This window comes from Brachycentrus maculatus, unplaced genomic scaffold (assembly GCF_059751285.1).
Source record: "Brachycentrus maculatus isolate JH-2025_06_01 unplaced genomic scaffold, ASM5975128v1 h1tg000589l, whole genome shotgun sequence".
In the NCBI taxonomy this organism is placed as follows: domain Eukaryota; kingdom Metazoa; phylum Arthropoda; class Insecta; order Trichoptera; family Brachycentridae; genus Brachycentrus; species Brachycentrus maculatus.
In genome coordinates, this window is record NW_028281329.1 from 1,566,992 (window position 1) to 1,594,554 (window position 27,563).

A 27,563-nucleotide genomic window follows, 5' to 3' on the forward strand; every position below is an offset into this window, starting at 1 on the left:
TATAGTATTGTTAGTGTTCCTAATACATTTTCAACAGATGGCGCTGTTATTGTGGCAAAAAAACTGTTAAAATATGTTTTTTAAGAGTCAAAGAAAGCCCATCTCTGGTATATATAAACATGTGCGTATTCGAATAAAAATTAAATTGTGTCAAAGATATCAATGCATAACTTTAGAAGATTAAGGAGTTAGGACAAACTAACATTCATTTTTTTTTTTAATATATGGACGTGAATAACAAAGAAAACACCCTCGTATTCGAATTCAGAGTTGTGTCCAAAACTCAAAACAATCGATGATAAATTTAGGAGATTGAAGATTTTTAAATATTGTTTTTTAAAAAAAAAAAGTTTTTATAAGATAAAAAACAAGGGCAAAAGAACCAAGATAAGTTTTTAGGTATGAAAAGAAAATACAAAGAAAGGAGAGATACATTCAAAAGACATTTACATAAAGAATTAAAATAAATCAAGGCAACATCAAGATTATTTGATATTACGTATAGCCATTTTTTAAATTTGTCAGAATAAGTTATCAGATGAACGCATTTAATTTATCACGGTTAATTTTGAATTCTTTAGAACATGAGTTGTGCATTAAACTTATTTTGTTTTATGATTAGGTGTTTAAAACAATGATATCTTAGATCTAGAGTAACGTAACTTTGTTTTCAATCAACAAACTATGAGACTACGCAGGTAAAAATTATGTAAAAATCTCTAATACATCAAAACTGAAAGTATTCTTTAATAATTAATATCAAAACTCCAATCATGGGTATTTTTATTCAACTAATATTATATTTGTATAACAAAACAATAACATTATTATATGTGGTAGGTTCTTCGAATAAAATATATGAATTAAATAATAGCAATCACAGCAAACACAGTGTGGTGAGACGTTCTATTCTCTCTGGCTACCCCTAGGAGGAGAGGAAACAGCGTGATGGTTAGTTAGTCAGTTAGTTAAATAATCTGCTTTTGATTGAATGATGTTTCAAAACGGAAAACAGAATCCACCAAATCAAAAATTATAAGTCCAATTGATAATATGACCCCTTTGCACACATTTGTTTTATTTTCCTTCTTTTATCTTACCCTTAGCCGCACCCAATGGTGTATAGGGCATAACATTGTATATAAGCATATATAAACTGTGTCATATCGATCTTTAAATGCATAAAGGGAGAATGATCAGCCCTGCGCTTCAGGTAAAATTAAATAAATATTAGAGTAAAAAATCAGTTTTCACTCATTTATTTTGATCCCTATGGGAATCGAATCTGGGAAATCCAGCCAAACACGCTTACCACTACACAACGGAGAAGGACAAGTAAATTTAGTATAGCACACTAAGGGTACACTTTTGGGTACCTTCTGTTAATTAGTAGGACGTTTTTCTCAACCCTTGAATTTGTGACAACCCTGTAGCGGCAGTCGTAATTATTACGGTACGTTGAGTCAATAAATAATAAGGTACCAACTGTTTAAAATATTGTATCGCCGGCCAATCTAGATAAACAACAGTAAGGATCATAGTAAAATATTTAAAAAAATTCGCCATTTGTCTTGTAAGGATCAAAGTGAAATATTAAAAAAAAATCGCCATTTGTCTTGTAACGTGAACGGAACTCTCAGTGTGAACGGAAACAGACAAAAAACATCAAAATTGTTAAATAATTTAACACCATGGTGTGCGATAATGATGTACATGTATTTTAAGATTTTCACGGCTACTCAGATGCTGACTGTTACTAATCATTATATGTTCATACATATTTTTACTTATATATGTATGTATTTTTATGTGTGTGTAATATATATATATATATATATATATATATATATATATATATATATATATATATATATATATATATATATATATATATATATATATATATATATATATATATATATATATATATATGTGTGTGTGTGTGTGTGTGTGTGTGTGTGTGTATGTGAAGCAGTTATGATGTTATAAAATTATGTTATGTACTTATTATTCAATCTATGTATCAGAATAAAAACTCACCTGTCTCTTGAAGAAGAGTAATCCAAAGAGTTGCGGCCACTCATCAAAAATTTGTTAATTCACTTCGGTTCATTTGGTTAAAATTTTATCACTTCAAGTTCAATAACGACTTAATACGTTTCCAGTTCATTGACCCGATGATTTGATCACTTTTACGGTTTCCTAATAGTCCCTTGAAATGTAAAAAAATATATCGTTAAAGTAAGCTATAACGGAAATACCTCTCATTCAATAAAATTACTTCAGTTGTAAAAACTGGAATTGCGTTTTAATTTATTATAACTAACTGTTGAAGATATAATTTTTATCAAAAGGAAACTGTGGTGATGTTTTATTGAGAAGGAATTTCTCATTCATATTGCTGATTTATAAAATAACATATTAAAGCATATTGGCTTTTATTGTTTATGAATGACATAAAGAGTATTAAATCGTAGTTAGCCCTCAACTTGCGAGTATTGAGTGTAATTAAATGCTTTACACACGTGTAACATTCACCAATTCCACCCATTATTGACAACCACACTACTCAAATTCTTGGAAGTTCTGTATATATGAACCAATTTAGAAACCTTGTTCTTGAATCACTAGAACTTCACTAGAGACATCTATTGGTGAGATGTAAAGAAGCTTTTTATTAAGCAGAAAAAAAAGCTTTAAATTTTTTATTTTAAGCTTCTTTACATCTCACCAATAGATGTCTCTAGTGAAGTTCTAGTGATTCAAGAACAAGGTTTCTAAATTGGTTTATATATACAGAACTTCCAAGAATTTGAGTAGTGTGGTTGTCAATAATAAAATGCTATTACTGTGATGGGTTGTGTAAGAATATGATTTTATTTAAAAGAATAAACGAACACGGAAATTGAAATTCAAGTTATATTCAAGACTTTTCACATCCATGTGAGATGTTGAATGAAGTAAATATTAAATATTGGTAATGTTTCGGCGTCATCACACATATTTTTGAGAGTATGTGAGAATCATTTGTATTATTTATAAAAATAAAAATAAATGATAACCAAATACCGTGTTCATATAAAAACATTGATTACTGACCAAACTCTGTGCACTTTTATGTGAGAAAGAGTTTATTAAAATAACAAGAAATCAAATTGATAATTTGAAATTTTGCTTCATAATAACATGGCTGAGTTAAATTCAGTCCAAAACAGTTTTTAAAAATCATCGTTAATCTTTAGGCTAGATATTTTTTATGAAGTTATATAAAAAAAAATACTTTGTAGCAAAAAGTTGAGATATTTTATCGGTTAGCTCAAATTTTATTTTTTCATAGTTTAATATGGAGATTAGTATAAATGTTTTGTTAGTAGATTTTCCATCTGTTTATTTTAATATGTATATTGTGAGCGAGAACCGTTACAATTTATTCGTTCGAATATCGACCGAAAACAAATTATAGACAACGGAATATCGTCAAAGTTGTAAGCTGAAGACCTGTATTCAGTCATTTACAGCTACGTATATAGTTTTACTATTCTATATTATCATACGTAGTAATAGGTGAAATGCATTATTGGATGTGTTATTTATCGTTCGCCAAAAACATACATTCTGCGCAACATTTTTTGGGTAGATATCATTAAATTATGCAAATTTTCAGTATGGCATTTATTTAAATAGCGAGATCAAATTATTAATGTCTTATTTAGAATTTTATTTTATGGCGGTTGTGGAAAAAAGCTAATTCGGATTTTTATAGCTCATCTTTATCTCTCGTGTGCTCCTGTCTGATCGTAAATGTCGAATGAGACAACTGTAATTTTATGTGATAACTTTGTATAGAAGTAAGCATGATGTCTTTTCAAAAATGTTCATATATATATATAATATATATATATATATATATATATATATATATATATATATATATATATATATATATATATATATATATATATATATATATATATATATATATTCTATGGATTTATTTTTAAAATGCAATATAATTGAACAAAAAAATAATGTTATCATAGCACACCTATTACCTACAATATTTTACTAAAATGATAAAAAATAGTTGATTTATGAGTTTCATCGACGTAGTGTTTTCTTGGTCGTAATTTAGATAAATGGTAAGGTGATCAATTTAGAGGGATACTTAATAAAAGTTAGAGTGAAAATTAACTTCACTTTAAAAAATATTTCTACTTAAAAAAAATTTTGTATGTTTTAAAAATATTTTTATACCCAAATATTTATTAATTACGATTTATCGGATACCTTAATTTTTTTATGAGTAGGTACTTATTAGTTACTTATTGTATTTCAAAAATATAATAAAACATTATTTCTAATATTTTGTATTAAAAATATCTATTTAACCAGGGAAATATTCATACCTGCCATTAAAATAAATTAAACAGATTTACTGCATTTTTATTTAAAATAAAAATTTAAGTATTACCTACAATCAAGTATATCCCAGTCAATAAAAGCACGAGGTATCAACATTTAAAATAAACCATTGTTTTGGTGCAAAACTTTCTTAAAAATCACTTGTTTTAATCAGATTTATAAATTTACGCATTTTTACGACGAGATATTAATCAGCATGCACGCAATGAGAAACTCAACATCTTCGTCAATATTTCGCACGGTTTTCCACCTTATAAGATATGAAAACAATCGACTATATCGCGTGATTAATTCCGATTTTCATATTAAACGTATTGAGGTCACAACCGGTGGGAAAGCGAAGGCACGACCGCTCTGGACCCCTGACAGATCGCAACTGAAGTTAAAAGAATGGGCTGCTTCTGAGTTCGGTGGATGGAACGAGATTTTCCACTAGAATTTCAAAAGCGCGCGCACTTTATTTTTCGCGTGTAATCAATTCCAGTAAGGTATTTTTGTTTTAGGTACGTAGGTACTTGAAATGTGAAAATATTCGACAGTAATTTCGATATGTGAGAGTTATATTACGTTAAATTAAGCGTATAAAAATAAAGCAGGAATTTTGGAAGACATACGTGTATTTAATTATTTAAATGATAAATTACAGTTTAAGGGTATAAACATAAGTGCTTTAAAAACGCCTATCATTCATTTTTTTAAATGAATATATCTATACAGTAATAAAAAATACTTATTTGCGAGTTTTTTTTCTCCTTCATATTTATATATTAAAGGATTAGGGTGTTACTATTTTAGTTTAAAAAATAGGTGGTGAACATGAAAATAAGAACTTATAATATATGAAATAATCTTACCATTATTACGCGTTTTTATACTTTTTCCTTATTCAGGAAATCAAATAAATAATTCTTAATGACATAATTTTTTTAAAATCATACCTTCATGTAATTAAAAAAAAAACAAAATACGTGAAAAGTCCAAGAATTTTTTTCTAATATTTTGTTGTTAATTAAAACAATTTCCTGTGAATCTAAGTCCTGTTAAATAAATAAATTGTTTTCCTGAGACTAAATTTTATTGTAAATTATAAAAAGGTAATTTTGACTACTTTTGTCAATGAAAATTAAAAAGAAAAAAAAAATTCTTTCTGGCTATTGAGTCTTAATCCTGATGCATGACAGTACACTATACTGGTCATTACTCTACGCGTTCGGAAGAATTCAGTCTAGCAAAACTTTTTAAATTAATATCATTATGTAAAATTTTTGTTGCACAAAAATTAATTATACATCGTGTAACTCATTAGAAAAACAAATAATTACGTTTAATTAACGTCTGAACTAGATGCTTAATAATTATTTTCGTGTATAGGAAGAAGACGGAAACATGGAAACATTTTAATTATGATTTGATAAGCAAATATACGTCGAATTAATTATATAAGTACAATAAATATTGTATTTTTAAAAATAAAATTTAAAAGAAAGTTATAGAAAATAAAATAAAATAAATTTATTGATTTTTAAAAATCTGCATTGTATATTTTTTTAAATGTGTATTGGGTGTAAACATTCGATAACAAATGTAGACAAAAAAATTTATTGATTTAATTCAAATACAGTTCAATCTACGAGTATACTCGTAAGTATCTAATTAATTTTTGTTAACATATTTTTTACATTATATAAGAAAAATGTATTTTGTAAAGCTTTGCTTTTAAACTTGTTCTATAGTATTCAAATTCACTTAACTATATTGATTTTATTTAGGAAGTGTATATATAAAAAAAAACTTTTTTACCATTTTGCTATAATTGGTGTATAATGTATGTATTTCTCGTAATATTGAAAAACCATGTCTGCAAAATATTAAGAGCATTTTATACCTCCATCTCTTTTCCTTTTGCTGCTGTAAATTATATAAAGCTGTTTATTTTTATTATCAACTAAAGTTTTGAGAATTTTTAATCATGAATCTGTGTGCTTAAAGTAAAAAAGTTATATTATCATAATCCAAGATTCGGACCTCACATACTAACATAAGATTTTCTGCTCAATATAAAGCTTCTTTTTATCTCACCAATAGATGTCTCTAGTAAAGTTCTAGTGATTCAAGAACAAGGTTTCTACATTGTTTCATGGATATAAAACTTTTAAGAATTTGAGTAATGTGGTTGTCAATAATGGATAGAATTGGTGGATATTACACGTGTGTAAAGTAATCACTTAAACCAGCCTATGACAGTCAGCCCCGTGAATGCCCAGACTTCCATATTCTTCTTCATCTTTGATGAGATGTAAAAAAAATAATATAAAAAAGGCATTAAAAAAATTCAAATGCAATTATGATATTTTGTCTCTGAAGTACAATTATACTGGACAAATAATAATTTAATTGACCGGATGTTTTCAATTTCAACAAAATATTACGCGTGTAAATAAGTACTTATCTATTCATTAGGTTTTAGGATAACATCCTTCGTGGAGGCTCTGTTTGCATACAAAGTAACCGGTTTGTCTGAAGAGTCCTATAAATATTCAGGATGTAGGCTTTCGTGATCTATTACCAACGTTTCCTTCTTCCTTTCGTGGTTCATCTTAGACATTTAGATTAGACAATGGGCATGTTTTGAATGTAAATAACAGTGTTTTCCATTGTTTAAATTAAACGTAAGCCTGTGACTTATTTACTATTGAATGCACAAAATAAATTTCTTCTTCTAAACAATTAACAAGAATTTGATCACACTCAAAATGTTGGAGCTTTTTTCAAACCACAAGGTATTTTATTTGATCTAAAAGCCATTTTAATGGTCTTCTCACATTAATAAGCTTTTTATTAAATAAACTCAAAAACCGCAATATTTACTATAAGGCCAAATAAATTATATATTTTTTTTTTATATTTTTTAAATAACGACGTCATTTGATATTATCGAGGCTTAATTGATATTTAATTAGTTAATAAAGGGTCCGCCAAATAACTTTTTTTTTTTGAAAATGCTATAAAAAAAAAACTAACTAGCTTCGGCTGTGTGGCACGTAGCGCCGTCCTGTTGAAACCAAATGTTGCCAATATCCTCCTCTTCAATTTTTGTGAACAAAAATCCGTTCAACATGGCCCGATAACGATCGCCATTGACTGTAACGGCCACTCCTTGCTCATTTTCAAAGAAAAATGGCCCAATTATGCCTCTGGACCAAAATCCGCACCAAACAGTGACTCGTTTTGGGTGTACCGGCTTTTCAATGTATGCGTGCGGGTTTTCTGTGCCCCAAATACGACAATTTTGCTTGTTTACATACCCGCCAAGATCAAAATGAGCTTCATCCGAAAAGATGATTTTTTTGGCAAAATCGGCATCTTCTGTAAGTCGATCGCAGGCCCACTCAGCGAAGCGAAAACGCATTGGATGGTCAGTTGGCTTCAACTCCTGAACCAATTGGACTTTGTATGGCGTCATACCAAGGTCTTTATGCAAAATTCGTCTCAATGATGTCTCCGAAATGTTCAATTGTTGAGAACGACGGTGAATTGATGTTGATGGCGCTTCACGCACACTTTCTGCCACAACATCGATATTCTCGGGTGTACGAACTGTTTTTGGCTTTTCACGCTTTGGTTTATCGATGAGGATGCCAGTTTCTTTCACTTTTTTCACAAGATAACGAACATACGGAGCTGACGGTGCTTCTCTTCTTCCAAAAACCGTACGCAATTTTCGCACACATTCTGCAACATTACCATGATTTTCAAAGTAATGTCGCAATATTTCCCAGCGTTGTTCAAGCGTATACACAACCATATTCGCTTAGCGGAAGGATAAAACTAATTATTTGTCAAATCAGACATGAGCTAAGTGTTACCATTCACGAAATAAGCACTAGTTGAAAAAAAAAACTTTAGATGGCGGACCCTATATAAACCAAATGATTTTTTTTAAATGAAAATCTTTTGAATTTTAAATTTTGAGGAACAGTTAAGAAATATTTTTACAACTAAGATGATAAAATGAAAAAAATAATGCTCTGGGAAGACAAAATATCCTCTCCAGAAATTTTTTTTTTCTTTTATTTCTTGAATGTTTTTCCAGATACTTTGTGGCACATTTTAGAAACTTTTAAAAAAGAAACAACTTTGAATTAGTACATAAAATAATATAAAAGTGTTTAAAACAAAGTTGTTTTATTTTATAAAGTTGTTTATCTGTTAACGTATATTTTTAAGTTTGAGAAGCGTAAGAGAACATAACATCACTTCATATTTTATAAGCCCCAGAGTTATACCAATTTGCGTCGTTTTTTTTGTTCTTTTAAACATGATTTGATTACATTTTTTCAATTTATTAGTATCATGATTATTAATTAAAAGGTAGGTGTAACTATTTTTCATTTATCATGATTGTTGAGTAATTAAAACGGTTGTTTGAGCGGTAATCAGTGAAAAGGAACGATTGAATATTATATTCACACCTTAAGTGTTGCTTGTATTATGCAATAAAATAACAAATACCGATATTCGAGACGATTCCAATGGACACAACAATGATTTTGTAAACTGAGTAGGGCAAGCGAATCATGAAATATTAGTTATGTGCATATATCCAATTCCATCTCCAGACATAATAAGGAGAACATACAAGAACCGTAGAGTACTTACTCTCTGGGGTTTAATATAAACTCTTTCCCTCTACAATAGCAGACCTAATGGTAATTATAAATTATAAAAGGGCAATATTATTAATGTTGTCAAAATATTAAGGACAGTTTAAAGTTATTTTCGACGGTTTTAAAACGTGTTTGTTTTAGGAAATAAGCTTATTTTTTAACGTCATTTTATTTTGGTTTGTTTTATCTTGTTTTTTATTATTATTATCAACTTATATAATATGTTTTAGTTTGGTGGATAATTCTTAGTTCACTTATAATACCCTGATGTCTGTTCCATTTCATTCTAACCTCTATTAATTTTGAATACGAAGCAGAAATAAATTTATTTTCCGTTCCAGCTGACTTTTCTGGTGTTCAAATAATAACTTATAATTCACCTAAAAATTAAAGCCAGAACACAATTTTTGACGAAACGATATTTTTGGCAAGATTGGTTTGTTTTTATTATTTTAGATTTGGACATAATCAACTAAGTGAAAATTACATTTTTCTTAAGATTGATATGCAGGTGTGTTATTAAAATACAGGATATATTAGATAGATGTGAATTTAACTATCTGTCCATTGTTATGAAATAAAGTTTGATTTTCTGGCAGTTTTTTAAAAATCCTTATTAATCATTGCCATAAATTATTTACGTATTACAGCCGAACTTGGATATGAGGGCCGTAGATATAAGTGAAATCTCTTTAAATGTGACCTGGCCATAGGTCCCATCGTAAAAAGGATGCATGGATATAAGAGAGACTTTTTTATCAGAGAAAAAAATATCTCGTGTTCCCTTATATCCGTGTTCGACTGTGGCAATTAAAAAGAGGAAGTGCAGAATGTCTGCAATGGATAGAGAACTAAAGTTTACATACACACTAGTACTAGTACAAGCTCCTGCTAATATCTACGACTCTCTTGATGATAAAAGACTTAAGTAAAATATGCAAATCTGAACTTAAATTATATTATCTAGTTCAAGCAGATTTCTTACATCACTTCCGTCGCTGAAATCATATATTGGGCTATTAAATGGCGTGGTCTCGTTTAGACTGGTAACACTTTACCAGAGTTATGTAAGTCCCAGGGATTTATGGAACGCGGTAGCGTACGCAATGACGATGAATTAACTGTTATTCCAGGAATCACAATGAAGAATTCTGGATACAAGTCAGGTTCTGAGACGTGGTATGCTATTGGTATATAATACTATTACATGCTATATTGAGCGTTGCATCTTCCCAACTTCACGTTATTGTGAATTGGAAATCTTGATTTTATTCAAAATACCAGACTTTTGAATGCAACATTCTTTGTATACCATCAGTCGTTGCATAAACAATCTTAAAATAAAAAAAAACCAGTCTCATCAGGTATTTATGAGAAATTAAAGATGCAAAAGACTTCCCTATTCCCTTAATATTAAATAATGCTTTATATGTTTTGAGATATCTAACATATCTCAATTTATAAATGTTAAATAGTATAATTTTTTTTCTAGAATAAAATAATAGCTACGTAGTTTTTTCCAAGTGAATTTTGTTTGACCAGCAACCGACATTATCAGACGTGATGTCGGTAACGACGAAACCCAATCGTTGGTCAAATAAAATTCATGTGGAAAAAACTACACAGTTGTAATTTTAATCTATAAAATGCAGTTCCACCAAGAAATGTCACTACAAAACTAAATCTTACATATCTTTTTGTAATTCATTTTATTATTTTTTCAGACAAAGTTGGTTAAAAATTTAATTAATTAAAACAGAAGACTCACACGGAATAAAATGCTCTTACTTTAATCTGTTTTTCATTAAAATTTTAAATTGATCCAGATTTACCTCAATGCTTTTAATGTCAAAATTCGTTCTCATTCTTTTGAGAGATTTATGGCTAATGGTAATGTCTTCCACGGGTAAAAATACATCTTAAAACTCAACGGAAAGAAAGTGTGAAGACTTGAAAGTATTGAAACGTAAAACAGCACTGTAAAAGACTTTATGCCTATTTTGAATTATTGTGAGAAAGATGTAACAAGTATTCACTCTATTCATAGCCACACACGACATGAATTATGATTATATTTTGTAAAGGTATTCAATAAAAAGTCGTGGGGAACAAGAACTTTGGGTACCTACATAAAGTTTGTGACTGGCTTCATGTGGTGAATTTGTGTAGCTGCCTACCGCTCACAAACATTAATGTTTTTTTCACTCATTGTTTTAAAATGAAACAATATTGTACGAATATTTACAATAATTTTAGCAAATGAAAGTGATAACTTATCGAGTGCCAAGATATTTAGCGAGGAAGTGAACTTACCAGATTTTTTCCAATCACGTTATGTTACTTTTGACGTGTTTTTTTTTCTTGGGTTTTGTTTGATTTTCTCGAATTACGAGATGCCATCTTAAATTATGTCTATTATATATTCAAAATAAGTAAATAAGAATTCCATTAATTGATTTAGTAGTCCCTTTGTGGTGAAATCTATATATTTTAATTTATGTTTTACTTAGTAAATACCACTATTTCTTAAAATCTATTGTGACACGTGTTTCGACCTATGTGAAGCTAATTCTAAATTTTAGAGTTAGGTCCTTGGGACGTTGACGGTTGAAGAGCGGGTAGGAGCTGTTAATTATTTTTATTAACAATATGACAATGACTAAAACTTTCCCCCCAATGCTTATGTTCCCATTGATTAGAAATAAAACAATTAAATAATAAATTTTTAAAAAGCAGGTCCTACCCCCTCATCAACCTTCAATGTCCCAAGGACCCAACTCTAAGTAATTAGTTTCACATACGGTGTTTGAAAATGATGCATATTGCATCGAAATACGTGTCACAATAGATTTTTCAGAAAAAGTGGTATTTACTACGTAAAACTTTAATTAAAAATAAGAATTCATGTAGTTACTGCTCCCAAACATTTTTTTCTCATTTTATTAAAATTAAACAATTGTGTATTTACAGGAATGTTTTAGGACTCTCAACATTCATCTTACTATATGCCCTTTCCACTGATATGAGCGGTGAAATAAACGATCAGTGTTAATTTGTCACAACTTCTATTATTAATTTAGCATATGATCAAAACTATCTAACCATTCACAATAGAAGCTGATACAAAAGGCAGGTATTCCAAAAAACGTTCATAACAATTGTGACCTACAACTGTCAATTATAACTTTTAAATTCAAGCCATAAAAAAGACTTTGCCATCAAATATATTAAAAAGGTTATCCGTGTATTTTTAATAAATATAATTTAATCGAAAAATAATTGTTTTCTTGCGAAAGCGGTTTACAAAATAATTATAAACTATCAGACGATTTAAAAGCGGGTACAAATTTAATAGATCAAGGCTGTAATATATATGTACAAAATACAAAATTAATTTGTAAATTTCTCAAGCCATAAATTATCTCCGTATCGTGATCAAGATCAAGGGGCGTTGATAAAGTTCGGGAAAATAAGAAAATCATCTAAAATTTCAATGCTAAATTAGGACATACATACGTCATAATAAAATATATTTCTTTGTTGAGCCAATTGTTAACTGCAAGATTAACTATTAACTGCCAATTAAAGCGCAGGCTTTATATGGATGTACTTTCCAATTATTGTTAATCAGACATTTCTCAACTTGCTGTTCGCACGTTACCTTCGACGATCTCATGTTTCCCGGATACCAAAGTTTGCGAAATATGTCTTTCCTCCACCGAGGTTCTTTTATTTCCGTGACGAATGGTTCTTTTATCAAATCAGTGATAACGATCTGACGACTGTTAAGCAAACATAAGCAATTGTTTTATATTTTTTGTTATTAACAATTTTGTAAATATATTTTTTTAAATAACTTGGTGAGAGTACTTAATAATAATAATAAATAAAAACCCTGATCCGCACCCAATGGTGCATAGGGCACTGCGTCATATAAAAGCAGTGTTATCTTGATCGTTTACACATGAAGGAAAGATGATCAGCCCTCCGCTTCAGGTACCAGTCCAGGGTAATATTGAATAAATATTACAGTGAAAAAATCACTTATATTTATTTTACCCCCCTTGGAATCGAACCCGGGACCTCCAGAACAGTAGCCGAGAGTGCTGACCATTACACTACGGAGGCGGACAGTAATTAATAACAAAGAGATATCCCATTTCATCAGCATTAATAATAATATTATCTCCGACTTGAACACTCGAAGTGTTTGTAAAATTATTATTTCTATTTTTGCTTTGTGAGGTAGGAATACCATTTTTTACAAAACAATGAAGTAAATGAATCACAACATTTTGGGTTTCTCCAAATACTTGTTCAAAATCTGAGGTTTCTCCACCTAGGAGTTATTTTACAGTTTGAAATCTCAACTTGCATACAAATAAAAGGGTCTCTGCTAAATAAAAGCTTTTTCAATCTAACAAAGATGGATGTTGTAGACTCATATGTACTGTGTCACGAGATTGATCACATACCCGTATCCAAGAGTTTCAAAAATATGAGAAGTGTGGTTGTCAATCATAGGTAGAATGTTGAATGTTGTACGTGTAGAAAGTGATCACTAAACCAGCCTATGATAGGTAAAAACCCTGTAAATATTCAGACTTCAATATTCTTCTTCATCTATGTTGACATGTCAAAATATTGAAATAAATGATAATTATTTTAGACCTGTCGGCAACGTTCTTTTTACTGCGTTTTCTCTTACTTATACTCGTTAAACTAACACTTACTAATAAAAATCGCTAAATGGCATCAACCGTTAAACGAAGCTTAACTCTGTAGACGCTCGACTGCAAAACTGGCGTCACGGGTTCGATTCCCGCCAAATGTAAAAAAAATACAAGGAAGATTTGTGAAAGAGAGGTTTGTGTTGTATTTTTAAATTAACCTTCCCCATCTTTCCTGTAGGCAAGCCTGTAAAAACTAAAGTTTTGCGGGTTTAAAAAAAACTTTTAATACTTTATACTCTCAATATTATTAATATGTAAAGCATTAAATTATTGTAAGTCATTTTTGCTTCTATTTTTTTTACAAAAATGTTAGCAATATTAGTATATAACCACACACCGAGAGATTTTTTATGTCTACCGGTTTTGAGACGTACCCGTCTCTTCGTCAGGACAGTTACTACAACAGCTTGCAAACAATACTACCCGTCACCACCATAGCACTATTGGCGCACTTACAACTACATAAAATGTTTATCACATGCGATTTTGGTCGACCCGAGGACGAATTTGCACTAGGGGTGCATGCGGCACTTAATGTTTGTTCTGAGTGGTTATATATTACTATTACTAAGATTTTTGTTTAAAAAATATAATTGTTGTAATAATTAACAGATTTGATATATGTACTTATATCAGCCATCACAATAAAATACCACATTTTTGTATTTTAAGTTGTATCCTGTTACATGACGAAATACCAAACTAACAAATTTTATTATTCGTGAAATGATAAATAGATTTTATAATGACAACAGTATTTCTTAACCTATCAAGTTTTCAAGTACTCGGTTCTGCATTGTTAATTTAATATCCTCAAAATAATCATATCTGGAACATGTTTTGATATGGCAAACAATCTAGATTATAAATCATCATTAATCAGATAAAACGAATTAACGTTGGCGTGAAAATTTATTGCCCGTACAGCGTGTCGTTGCTTCATTCAATAATTGAAATCATACTAAATGGTTAATTTATTCTGAGCAGTAAGGTTGAATTAACCCTTTATGACTGAGCACTTATTATAATTAACTCAAAAATAGATTAAATCCTTAATTTGGGAGTGCTAAAATATTTTTTTGAGTATTTACAACATTTTGATTGCGTCCAAATACTTGTTCACAAATCTGGATTATCTCCAATTAGGAGTATTTTTTACATTCCTTTTTAACTTCACAAAATTAATGAAGAAGAATATGGAAGTGTGAGATATACAGGGCTTACGACCGTAAAAAGGGTTGTATATGTGACATGTGATTACTTTACACACGTGTAACATTCACCAATTCTTCCCAGAATGTTTTCATGTGTTTCTCACGTATATGAATATAATCCAGGATTCGGACCTCGCTTACAGATGAAAAGCTTTCCTCATTCCAAAATGGATTTTGAACTCGCACATACTGTGTTACGGGTTTGATCAATACATCTAGATCAGTGATCGCCACACGGTAGCTCGTGAGCTACCGGTAGCTCGCCAAAGCTTTTTCGGTAGCTCATGTAGTATATTACATTTGCCTAGTAAATTTTATTATTATATTTATTTTTAATCACAACTTTTTATTTTTATTTTGTTGATAAATAAAAACTTAATGTGTAATTAATTTGCTGATGTTCTAATTTATAAAAACGAATTTACTAAACTAAAAAATATTACGTTAGGTTCAATAAGGGTCGATCTTAAAAAAAAACTATAAAGAGGTTATTCGTATGGGTAGCTCACCAGACAAGTCCAATTTCTGAAAGTAGCTCACATCCTTATTGAGTTTGGAGACCACTGATCTAAATATTCCAAAATTTTGAGTATTGTGGTTGTCAACAGAGTCAACGAGTCTTCAATGTGTATATTTTCTATAAATAACAATAATAATCCGCGTTGAAACGGTTAAGTATGAGCATTGGATAATACAAACTCTCTCATTTAGCGGATGAACTGAGGTTAAGCCTATAATAAAAAAGGAAATCTTCGATACTGCTAGGAATGCCTGTATTACAATATATATCGGGTGTATGTAATTTATCCTTGGCATTATTTTATTTCCCAACTTATGAATATTGAAACTCCATCAGTTGATTAATTTCAATGAAAAAAGGGCGGAATCAATTAACCGTATTGGATGTACGGGTTTAAATTTCGTCAAAAATAATTCCGGCTAGCTGATTTGGATATTTGTCGATGTAATAAAACATTACACATTTTTTTTTGTATTCAATTATGTAGATTAATATTTCAATTATACAGATTAAACAAGGTATCACGTGTACATATGGCATTTATCTCCTAACGAGAAAGAAGTGGATTCATTATTTTCATCGTTGATTTTATACCCAAGTTCCTGGATGAAAATAACATTAAAAATAAAAATAATATTTTGAATAATTTAAATAATAATTTGTATTTTTATTAAACACCATTTTTGTAAAATACGATCTCAAAGAAAAATGATCTATCTTTTCCTTCGGAGGATGCTTTCTTTTCAATAATGAGGTAATTTGATTATTTTACAATGAACAAATAAAGAATGATGAAAAACTCAAAATCGGTTGTTTTTTTTAACCTGTAAAGAAGAGGTATTTTAGAGAGGAATAGAAGCCTTCGGACATACAAGATAGGGATGCGAAGTGGAAATTATTTTATTCCTCATCTTTCTATGAGAGGATATTTAAACAATTTTCTTTCGGGCGATTTGGAAAGAAATATAAGCAAATTTAGAATATTTGGCTGGGGGGGAGGCGCTGGACTTAAAAGTTTGGGAACCTGTTGAGAAGCTGTCAACGAACAAATCGTGAATCAGGTATGACACCATTACTCGTTTAAAAAACAAGTTCCTGACGTGAACTTTACGATCAACGGCGCACATGATTGACAAGTTCTGAAGTAAAGTTGAAGTAAAGTTATTTGCAATAAAGTCCATCGTTAAATACTCGTTGTTATCCATTGTATGGAGTCCCAGCCCAAAAATTAATATTATTAGTGTTTACAAATCTTTGTTTATAATTTTTAAATTGGTCTCCACTGAGGAGATATTAATATTAAATAATAGTCCCGAAGAAGTACTATGCGCAAGATGATGTCAATTGAAGCCTAATATAACGAAATTTGAGCAGTATGGTTATTAATCGTGATTAGAATGGTAACAGGTCCTGTAAATCTGTTGGTCAGACTATTATACTATCAATTATATAAAACATTAAACCATGAGTGTAAGTCCCTCTCCAAGAACAAGAGCTGAGTCTCTTTTTTGGAGAGGCACAGCGAATCTAAAACCAAAAATTTGCCATATGCATAAATGTTAAGAAAATATATTATCTTGCACTAAAAACGTTGTTTTATGTTGTACTAAAAACAGACTTACGTATTCTTTCTCACCTATGTTGAAATACCAATAATATTATCTACACTACGTAGTTAACCCATTTGTAATACCTACTTAGCAGAGCTGATGTTAATGATAAATTCAAGTAAGATTTTAACAATATAAATTTTATCATCTTTCTATGTGCCCATTTTAATAAACGTTATATCAAATATACAATTAGAAATAAAAAAAATAAATACGATTAAATTTTACCTGGTTATTTGGAAGACAAATAGATTTTTTCAACAATCAATCTTTCAAAGTATGAATGTTTTTAAATGTCAAATTTTTTCCAAATATGCGGGAAACGAAATTAGAAAAATGGGAGCTTCATCCATTAACGGGTATAAAAAGAAGTAAGTAAGTAACATACTTTGAACAATATTGAGATTTCCTGTAACTAATTTGGAGTGAGAATTTTTCACGTTTTCCTATCATTCATTTGTATCATCTCTGGGAAGTTTTAATACAATAATTAAAACGTAGACAAAAATGTACATACTCGTATGTATGTAAGTTAACAATAGGATGTAAACAAGATAACAGACGGTGGCACATATGTATGTAGATATTGACATGCGATATTAGATATAACGATTTCCTATTGATATTTCACGTCATAATACATAATTGGTTCTTGCTAACAATAAATAATCCAACGCGAATGTAATATATTGAAAAAAAAATAGTTATATTATAAAAACCATTAAAATTACTTATGGTAAAATAAAAATTAATTGAATTTTGAAAATATTTTACGTGTTTCAAAGGATATTGTTAAGATTAGGTTTTCGTTAAGAGACGTGGCTGCAGGTAAGGATTGTAAGGAATGTATTTTGATTAATTGAATCGAATCCGAGACGTCAGTTTCGCAGATAGCATCTACCCATCTACGCCATGGTTTGTTAAGGTTCCATTAATTTTAAAAATTACCTCCATTGCAAATTAACGTAGAAAACAATACTACGATCTTCATTGAAGATATTTTGAAATGGATATGTATGTACGTAAATTTACGAAATAAAATATTTTTATCAAATTAAAGCTTTTACTGATATTTAACATTTACTAAATACATAAGTAAAATAAATATAAGCGATTTAAAAAAAAATCTTGAATGTTTTTTGCAGATACTTTGTGGTACATTTTATGAACTTTATAAAATTAAACAACTTTGTTTTAACCATTTTTTATTAATAGTACACTTTGACTTACCGGTTTCAATAAGGACCTTGTCATCATCAGGGTTTATTAAATTCTTAAACATTTAAATCATTAAAATACTCATTATTAATTAAAATTCCCCTACCAAAAACTAAATCCTAAATGTTAATGTGCATTGCGGAGCAAGTCCAAATAACAACTTATGGAATCACCCAAAAAACAGTATGAAGCCTGATGATGACAAGGTTCTTGTCGAAAAAGTTAAAGTGTACTTATAATAAAAAGTGGTTAAAACAAAATTGTTTAATTTTATAAAGATTAAAAAAAACATTGATTTAATATATCCCTGGACTGATACCTAATGCGCAAAATTGAGCATTTTATCTTCATATAATTAAATATTAGTTTAACATGATTCCTAAACAAGGGACAAAACAGGAAGGTCATAAAAAAAGCAGAGAGGCCATAAAGTTTAATCTGTAAGTCATCGATATTAATACATTAAGTAATTTTGGCTGTCGTTATTAGCATACAATACAAAACACAAACAATACACAATGGAATATGATAAGTGCACAACAAATATACTTATGGCTTCCTTTGAGCAAATTCGTATTTTGGAGATTTTTAAAAATTTTATTTTTAGGGATGTAAATAAAATGATAACAATGGATCCGAATAATGAATATTGTGAACAGGAGATGTGTCGTGCGTGATTTGATTTTCAATGATTATCTTCACTTGACATTCACTTGTCCTTAAAATTTAATTTCGTGAAGAATTATAGTATAAATTAGTGTTTCTCAAACTTTTTAGTGGTAGGCAGCCAAAATACAATTGTTGACATCTCAACATAGAGAAGAAGGATACGGAAATTTAGGGATTTACGGGGTATAGACTAGATTAAGTGATATATCGCCCACTCCTTTCAAGAACGTCAAAAATAAAAAAGCTTGATTTTTCAGGAGAACGTTTTTAAAGTTTAAAAATATAATACAGTGTATTAAAAATAAATATCAAGCCACTTATTATTTTTTTTAATATGCTACAGATCTTTTTAGGTAAAACCGGAAGGTTTCTTTTACATTCGAAAAATATTTAGTATATTTAAAAAAAAAAACCTTTTCTTCAAAATGCAAAAACAACACTTTCTGCCCTGTATCGGGTAAATATTAAATTAAAAATAAGCCTCCTTTGCTGGGATATAGTACATTTTCTGGGCATTCCGAAAACATGCACAACTGTAAATTGACGATTTTTGATTTATGGCGTTCTTGAAAGGAGTGAGCGATATGTGTAACATTCACCATTTTACCCGGGTTTGACAACCACACAACTCAATTTTCGGAAGTTATTCTATACGTATTTTCTTATTATTTTTTGACATCTCATCAAAGATGAAGAAGAATATGGAAGTCTGGGCATTTACGGGACTGACGACCGTCATAGGCTGGTTTAAGTGATCACTTTGCACACGTAAAGTACGTATTTATTTTTCAATTGAAATTTTATTCCATGTGTTACATTTTCGGCGACAGCTATGGTTGCAATTAGCAAGTTATTTACTAGTAAAAACCTTCATAAAATGTATGTTAGATTCTTCCCGAATTATTTTAAATACAAGAAGATGCCGGAATATTTCATTTTCAAGTTACATAAACATTATATTTTGACCAGTTTTTTTAACAAAATTTTGGAGGGTGTTCAAATTTTGTTCACAAATTTAGGATTTTTCTCTGCTTAGAAGTTATTTTAATCACGATTGAAATATTATAAATAACTCCCAAGTAAAGCAAAATTCAGAATTCGTGAACCAAAATTTAGACAGTGAAACATATTTCTGATTTATTTTGTACTAGAATTTAAAAGAAATAACATTTATTCCTATTTTGAATTTTTCTCTCATCTCCATCTTATGGTGCATCCAATTGATGTTGTGCTGGTATTGGTCATAAGTTGCAGTAAAATATTATCTTTAATGGTTGTGTTATTTTTTCCATATCATTATTATATTATTTTCCATAAGCATGACAGTCACGTTTTATAGAATCTCATTGTTTATCAAACGATTTCTACCTGTTTTTTTATGTTTGAGCAACGATTGTTCATTATATTCTAAACAGACCTCTCCGCACCAATGGATCTGATGGCAAACATCGTAAAATCAACAATATCATACGATCACAACATCGTGGCTAATGGAGACGTTCCAATACAATGGACAAAGACTGGTTGGCGTGTATTTAAGACAAAACAATATAAAGTATAATTAATTGGTTTTATACAAACGATGAATGATAATTTTTTTATATTTTATCTTAAAAAGCGATTAATTTAATTGTTTTTTTTTAAGCGGTCAGGTTAGGAGTTGATATATATGAGACGAAAATCGGCGGGTGTGTATGAGGAGATGCATGAACGTGGAAGAGGCGAGGAAAGTGCGAGGCGTTCTATTATCTCTACCTACCCCTTCAAGGAAGCGGCGTGATGGTTAGTCAGTTAGTTTTTTTTTTTAATTAAGTGGTGTTACAAAAAGTGAACGATAAATGATCAGGAGACTTAAATTACCATACCGCAAAATTATCAATGTTTGTACGATAAACAAAAAAAAACAATATTAAATTTTGGTGAACATAACTAGACAAAGTATTTCAAATCTTCTTCTTCTACTTATCCTCATCTGCATGGTATGGTGCATAGGGCACTGCATAAAATTGTCTAAGGTGCACTGTTAAGTTGATCGTTCATTATATGAAGGCAAGGTCACGCTTCAGATAACAATTCAAGGTATTAAATAATGTAAGACTGAAAAAACACTAATATTAATTTTGACTTCCTAGGAATCAAACCCGGGACCTCCAGCATGGTAGCCAAACGTAGTAACCACTTATAAAGGTTATTTGTTCAATCTTACGCCAAAAGTTTTTAATTATGTAACTGCATACTTATGTATTGTCTTCTATGAAAATATTTATTTCTAACGAAGATATCACCTCAACTTTATTTTACATTAATTATATTGAAAAAACAAAATTAATGTTAATATTTGAAGTAGGTATTTACAAAAAACGGAATTTACTTTTTAGAAACCTGATGTATAATGCCATCTATATGATATTCGAATAATCTCTGTTAGTTTAAAAGAGGTAAAATGTGGTATGTGAGCTACTGCCATCTAGCGATTTATGTATGTATTTGTGATCTCAAATATCCACAGAGCAAAACTATTTAGTATCGGTTTAGCAAAGATTTCAACCAGTTTACGATTCTTATTGTGAAAGAGGTATAAAATATAATTTATCTTACAATTTATATCGCTAGATGACTACATTGCGTATTTGTGAGTTTATTTGATCAGACTTCAGTTGGTTATTAGTTTATTATTGATTTTATCAATAAAAAAAACAGCAAATTGGGCTACAAATTTCAACAGTCCACACGAAGTTAAACGAAACTTCTATCAATATAATACATTAATTAATGGCCCTCACTTTTAAGTTTTTTAGTTTTAAAGATAATTGTTAACGAGTATTAGTGCATACTCAATTTTCGCAATTTATTGCTTGAGTAAATCGATTGAAGAAAAGCGATTTCATTGAATTGTTGCTCTTTTGAATATTTTGTATATACTTAAACTGTTTATACAATTTAATTTATTAATGAATATTTTTATCAATATTGTTGTTAGCGCATTATTTATTCAAAACCACAAAACGATTTTTTTTTAAATATTTAAACTGCAAATTCACTAACTTTGTGATACTATTATAATAATATTAACTAACTGACTAACCATCACGCCGCTTCCCCGCAGGGGTAGGCAGAGAGAATCGAACGCCACACCACTCTGTCTTTGCAAACATTCTTTGCCTCTTCTACATTCATGCATCTCCTCATACATACCCGACGATTATTACGACTCCTGACCCGGCCGCTTTCAAGTATTTGACATACCTGATTGTGCCAAGTTTTCCTCGGTCGTCCTCTGCTTCTTTTTCCAACTACATTCGCCCCATAAATTTGTTTAACCGTTCTTTCTTTACTCCTACGCTCCACATGTCCAAACCATCTCAACACACCTTTCTTAATTTTATCGATAATGCTTACCTCAGCCTTACATTCTTTCCTTATTTCATCATTCGAACATCTATCAAACATCGTTTTGCCACACATTCGTCTGAGGGATCGCATTTCGACTGCATTCAGTCTGCTTTCATCCTTCTTTTGCCAACTCCATGCTTCGCTTCCATACATAAGGGTTGGAACCAGAACTCCATTGTGTACTGCCAGTTTAGCTTCCGCTGATAGATTTTTATTTGCTAAAACTGATTTTAGTGCACCATTCACTCTGTTCCCAGCATTAAAATAATATATTTATAAATATACAAATTGATAGATGAAACCAAATTATTCTTTTTCATTCAAAATTTAAAATAATATTATCTCTTAAAATACTAGTCATGAATAGAGCTTTTAATAAATATTCTCTGCCTAATGATTTCGGCGAATTTCCTGCTCTGCGACCCGGAAGATCCATCCGAGCAGAGTGAAGCCTTCAGAGCAAATACAGACTCTACAAAGGCTCTATCAGAGGCAATACCGACTCCAATTCGTTAGGATTCGCTCAAGTGTTTGCAAAGAAGGAATCAGTATTTGGAAGAGCCTTGATTTTTTGCTTGAAGTTTTCTCAGAAACTAAAATCTTTTTGCTGGACGGTATATAACTATTAGTAATTGTTAATTACTTTGACTGATAGTGAATTTAGTCTTGGAAATGCAGAACATCGTCTGTTGATTAAAAACAAAGGTAAACTAGTTGAACAATATTTGTTTTGGTATATAATTTGATTTTCTGCTTTAAACATAGTTTTTTTACCTGTATATAAAAAAGTGAACCTGTGTATAAAAAAAGTGTCCGCATCCGTAGTGTAATGTTCTACCTCCTGTAGCTACCGTTCTGGAGGTCCCGGGTTCGATTCCCAAGGGGGGTAAAATAAATATAAGTGATTTTGTCACTGTAAATTTTTTTCAATATTGCCATGGGCTGGTACCTAAAGCGGAGGGCTGATCACCTTTCCTTCATGTGTAAACGATCAAGAAAACACTGCGTTAATATGATACAGTGCCCTATGCACCATTGGGGTGTGGATAAGGGTTTTATTTTTTATATATATTTTATAAAAAAGTACTAAAAATATCGCATTTCTTTTAAAATATTAATCAAAAAATACGACAGTTATGAAAATAAGAAGGTAAAAAGACTTGAAAACCCTAAAATATAAATTTATTTTTACGAAATAATAGAACAGATATTATATGCAATATGATTATATATTGCATATTATTTTAAGTTTTTTAAATTATTTTATCAATTAAGTATTAAAAATTAACGAATTCCAACAATAATACAATATATTTCCTTATTACATATGTAATCTCTTCTTCCCATATTTCCTTCCTTGCCCTTTTCCTTATACTTTCCACTCACTGACATTGACTCACTGTTATTAATAAATGTGTAAAAAAATACGTCACTAATTATAAATAAATAAACTTTTTTCTTACCTGCTGCACACAGATTCTCCATCTTCTGCACATCTGCAATGACTGCAACTGCAGAAAGAGTATTGTGAGGCCAATTCTGAATCTCTGGGGTCACTATCGGAATCCAGGTTCCTGCGGGAACCACGCCATCTGTAAAACAAACATTAAATTTGTGGAATATTTTTTATTAACAGATCTGCTATGCATCAGAAAAAAAAACAATAACCAACGTCATTAAATACTGGTTCATTTATTTTGAAGCGAAATAAAAAGGCTGTTTTATATCAGATTCATTAAAACGTCAGTTGTATATAATTTAGAGAAGATAAAAATCAAGTTCATATCATAAAGTTTACGAGGCTCCTAAAAAAGAAAGTCACTATCGATTGCAGACACGTTTAATTTTCTGACAGTTCTGTTTTAATTAAACGTAATTGGAGGGGCATGTTAACGTAGTATGTTCATGCATATTTTTCCCCACTTTTTATTATTTAATTATTATTTATTTATTAAATTAAATTAATTGAAAAAATATTCAATTATCAATTTTTATTAGTAATCATTTAAAGTGAATGAAATTTATTATCGTACTATGTAAACTTACTCATAATAATTGTTTTCAATGTTATTCATACACATATATAGAAAACTAAACAAAATAATTCCCTCGTACCGCATGTTCCCCAGAAATATATTTTTTAAATGTATAACATGATACTAGCACAAAAGCTCAGTCTCTTTTTTGTAGAGGCTCTGCGCAAGTAAAATTATATGATTGTATTAAGTAGAAATGTAAAGAAATTGTATAAAATAGATAAATGTAATAAAAAAATAAATAAAATAAAATATAATTTTTGTATCCACATGTAACCAAAAGTAATTGTGATAAAGTATGAAACGATATCTTCTTCTTTGGTCTCAATCCTGCGGATTGGTCTGTAGCAACAGATGATATGTCTTTCGCCATTCTCGCCTATTCTCGCCTTTTATAAATAACATATAATATTCCATAAGATTTATAATATTCCATAAGTATACTTAGTTGTACGTGAATTCGATTTTCTAAATCTAAAATCTAAATTGAAAAACATATTTTTCGTTAATTTATGGTAAAAGTAATATGTACGAAAATACTGTGCTGCGATGCTTATTAAATAGCGGCGACCGCCGGTTTTAAAGTAGGCTACATAAATGTTGTGTTTAATATGTTAAATATTATCAAATAAACATTAAAACCGGAGTGCGGATGATTGATCAAAGCAGTGAAAACATAATCATACGAAGGATAAGAGGCCGGACTACCAAAGTACTTTTCATGTAAACAAAATATGAAGATTTCCGTAGCACTTTCTTCTTTAGTAAAACATATAAAGAAACATTTATTAATTTTTATTTTGTGTAAAAAATAAAATAACAATTTTTTTAACTTATCTCGAAAAAAATTCTTTTAACTACATTAAAAGTAAGGCATGGGAGTTATTGTCAATATTAAAGAAAAAAAACTGAAAAACTATGTTCATACTGTATGTAATAAAATACCTAGGTACCTACCTATATATTTTATTAAGTACCTACATATAGTACAAATCTACCACCAGATGTAGCATGCGTCGCACTGAATAAAACAAAAGACATCAGATAGAAATAATATAATATATTGTTAACTGTCAGAATCAGATACATAGAAAATTATTATAAAGATTAATTAAGAATAAACTTTTATTGTCGTTACTTTAATTACAAAGCAACACATTGTTTATTTTATTATTATACACTCACTTTACATATTATTAACAGCCAATTTATAAAGAAAAATATTACCGCGTTATATATATATAACTTGAAAGATTGCACAATGTTGTTGCTGTGTTCATACTTATCATATCAGTTTTGAATATTTTGACAAAGAAAATAGTCATTTGCGCGTTTTTTTGTCTTTTTCTTTTTTATAAAAAAAGTATTTTATGAAACATTGAAACAACATTATTTATTTTTTGTTGTTGTTTTCATAATTATTAATTATATATCGTGGGTGTACTGGCAAAAACTTCCACTTTAATTTTGAAAGCGGGTATTTTATTCTGGCTAAAAGCTTTAAATAACAGGGATTATTCAAACTAGGATTTTAAAGTTAAGGTTTTTTGCCAGTATACCCACGATATATTTAATATATAATTACTTATGTAGTAGCTGGCGGTATCGCCGGGCCGAAGAAATGGTCACCCAGGGCAGTAACGTCTAGGGACGAGATTTTAGGGGATAAAACATTTTTTTAAATCGCAGTCTGTAAAGAAATAATAAACTTAATAAAAAATACATGAAAAATCTTTTTCAGAAACGATGAACTTTTATAAAGTCTTGAAAACCCAGATTTTTTAAAGTGAGTTAGTTATTTTAATAAAATAAAATGCGATCCCTCAGACGAATGTGCGCCCAAACGATGTACAATAGCGGTTCGAATGGTGAAATTAGGAGGAAACAAAGATGAAGTAAGCATTATCGACAAAATTAAGAAATGTGCGTTAAGATGGTTTGGACATGTGGAACGAATGAGTGGGGAAAGTAGTTGGAAAAAGGAGCAGAGGAAGACCGAATGTGGAAGTGGTGAAGAATATTTGCGAAGACAGAGTGGTATGGCGTTTTATTCTCTTTGCCTACTCCTACGGGGAAGCGCCGTTTGAACTTCGTAATGGTATATATTAAACGTAAGTTTAAAAAAATACGTACCTGGAAACGCTTTTAGAGTCTACGTGTTCCACTACGATGTTCCATGTCCTGTGAATCAGGTAGAGTAGGAACAAAACCCTCGAAGACTCGGCGTTGGACGGAGGCGGTTCCTTTTTCTCTTTTCCTATTCCCCATTTCCGCCTCGGAAGTGTGGATGCCCGAGACTCGGAACTGACGTTATTTCCCATCGCGAAATCTGCTAGATTATTTAACTCCTGGCACTAGTGTTAATACCCAAATTAAGCGAGAATTCTAATTGTTCATATAAAGCGCAAGGTGTAAAACACCCAACATTTTATTGAAATCATATTTTGACTTTTGTAAAAGTATATTTAACTTTGTATGAATATTTGAATTATCAATCAATTTGTAGATTTAAATTCATTATTGAAATCATTCGCACAATGTTTATGACTGCAACATATAATCACTGTATTTTAAATTATACATCCTTTTTTAACAAATCAAGTAAATTATTTGCCCCAGTTTATCGTTTCCGGGGATTTTGAAATATAAAACACAATTTAGTTTATTCTTCGATAGATTTTCTTTGGTTCAATGAAGAAGCATTTGAATACAAGTTGTTGCATAAATTTTCAATAGAAACGATAACCTTTTATTGCCAAAGTTCTATGATGCAATTAATTGGAACATAATGGGTTATTTGGAATTGGATTGTACAATGTTATTATTAAATTGAATTTCGAGATCAGTTTCTGGATCCAATTGATGGCTCCATCTGCAATAAGAAAAAATATGCATTAGTCAAATTATATTGTCATTAAATTTACATCAAACAATCATTCATAGCTCCTACATTTGATTTTTATAACACATATTAAAATCTTGAGTTTTTAAATTTTGTTTTTAAATCTATCGTATTATTATCTATTTCATATGAATGAAGACAATCACATAGAAAAATTAAAACTGCTTTAGAATTTTGTA

At 29.9% G+C, this 27,563-nt stretch overlaps 1 protein-coding gene across 4 annotated transcripts in view; it reads right to left on the reverse strand.

Annotated features, from left to right (window-relative positions):
- The window catches only part of mwh (multiple wing hairs), a 138,080-nt gene extending 110,726 nt beyond the window's left edge, over window positions 1-27,354 (reverse strand). Inside the window, exons 1-2 of one of the 4 annotated variants that reach the window (XM_088273614.1) lie at window positions 26,616-27,354; window positions 23,910-24,038 (exon numbers count right to left, since the gene is read on the reverse strand). In XM_088273614.1, coding sequence (XP_088129740.1) covers window positions 23,910-24,038; window positions 26,616-26,803 — 317 coding nt within the window. In that variant the 5' untranslated portion in view covers window positions 26,804-27,354. Of the gene's footprint in view, window positions 1-2,040; window positions 2,213-4,471; window positions 4,801-23,909; window positions 24,039-26,615 lie in introns of those variants that run through there. The other 3 variants (XM_088273617.1, XM_088273616.1, XM_088273618.1) reach the window with 3 other exon arrangements.
- Between the last annotated feature and the right edge of the window lie 209 nt (window positions 27,355-27,563).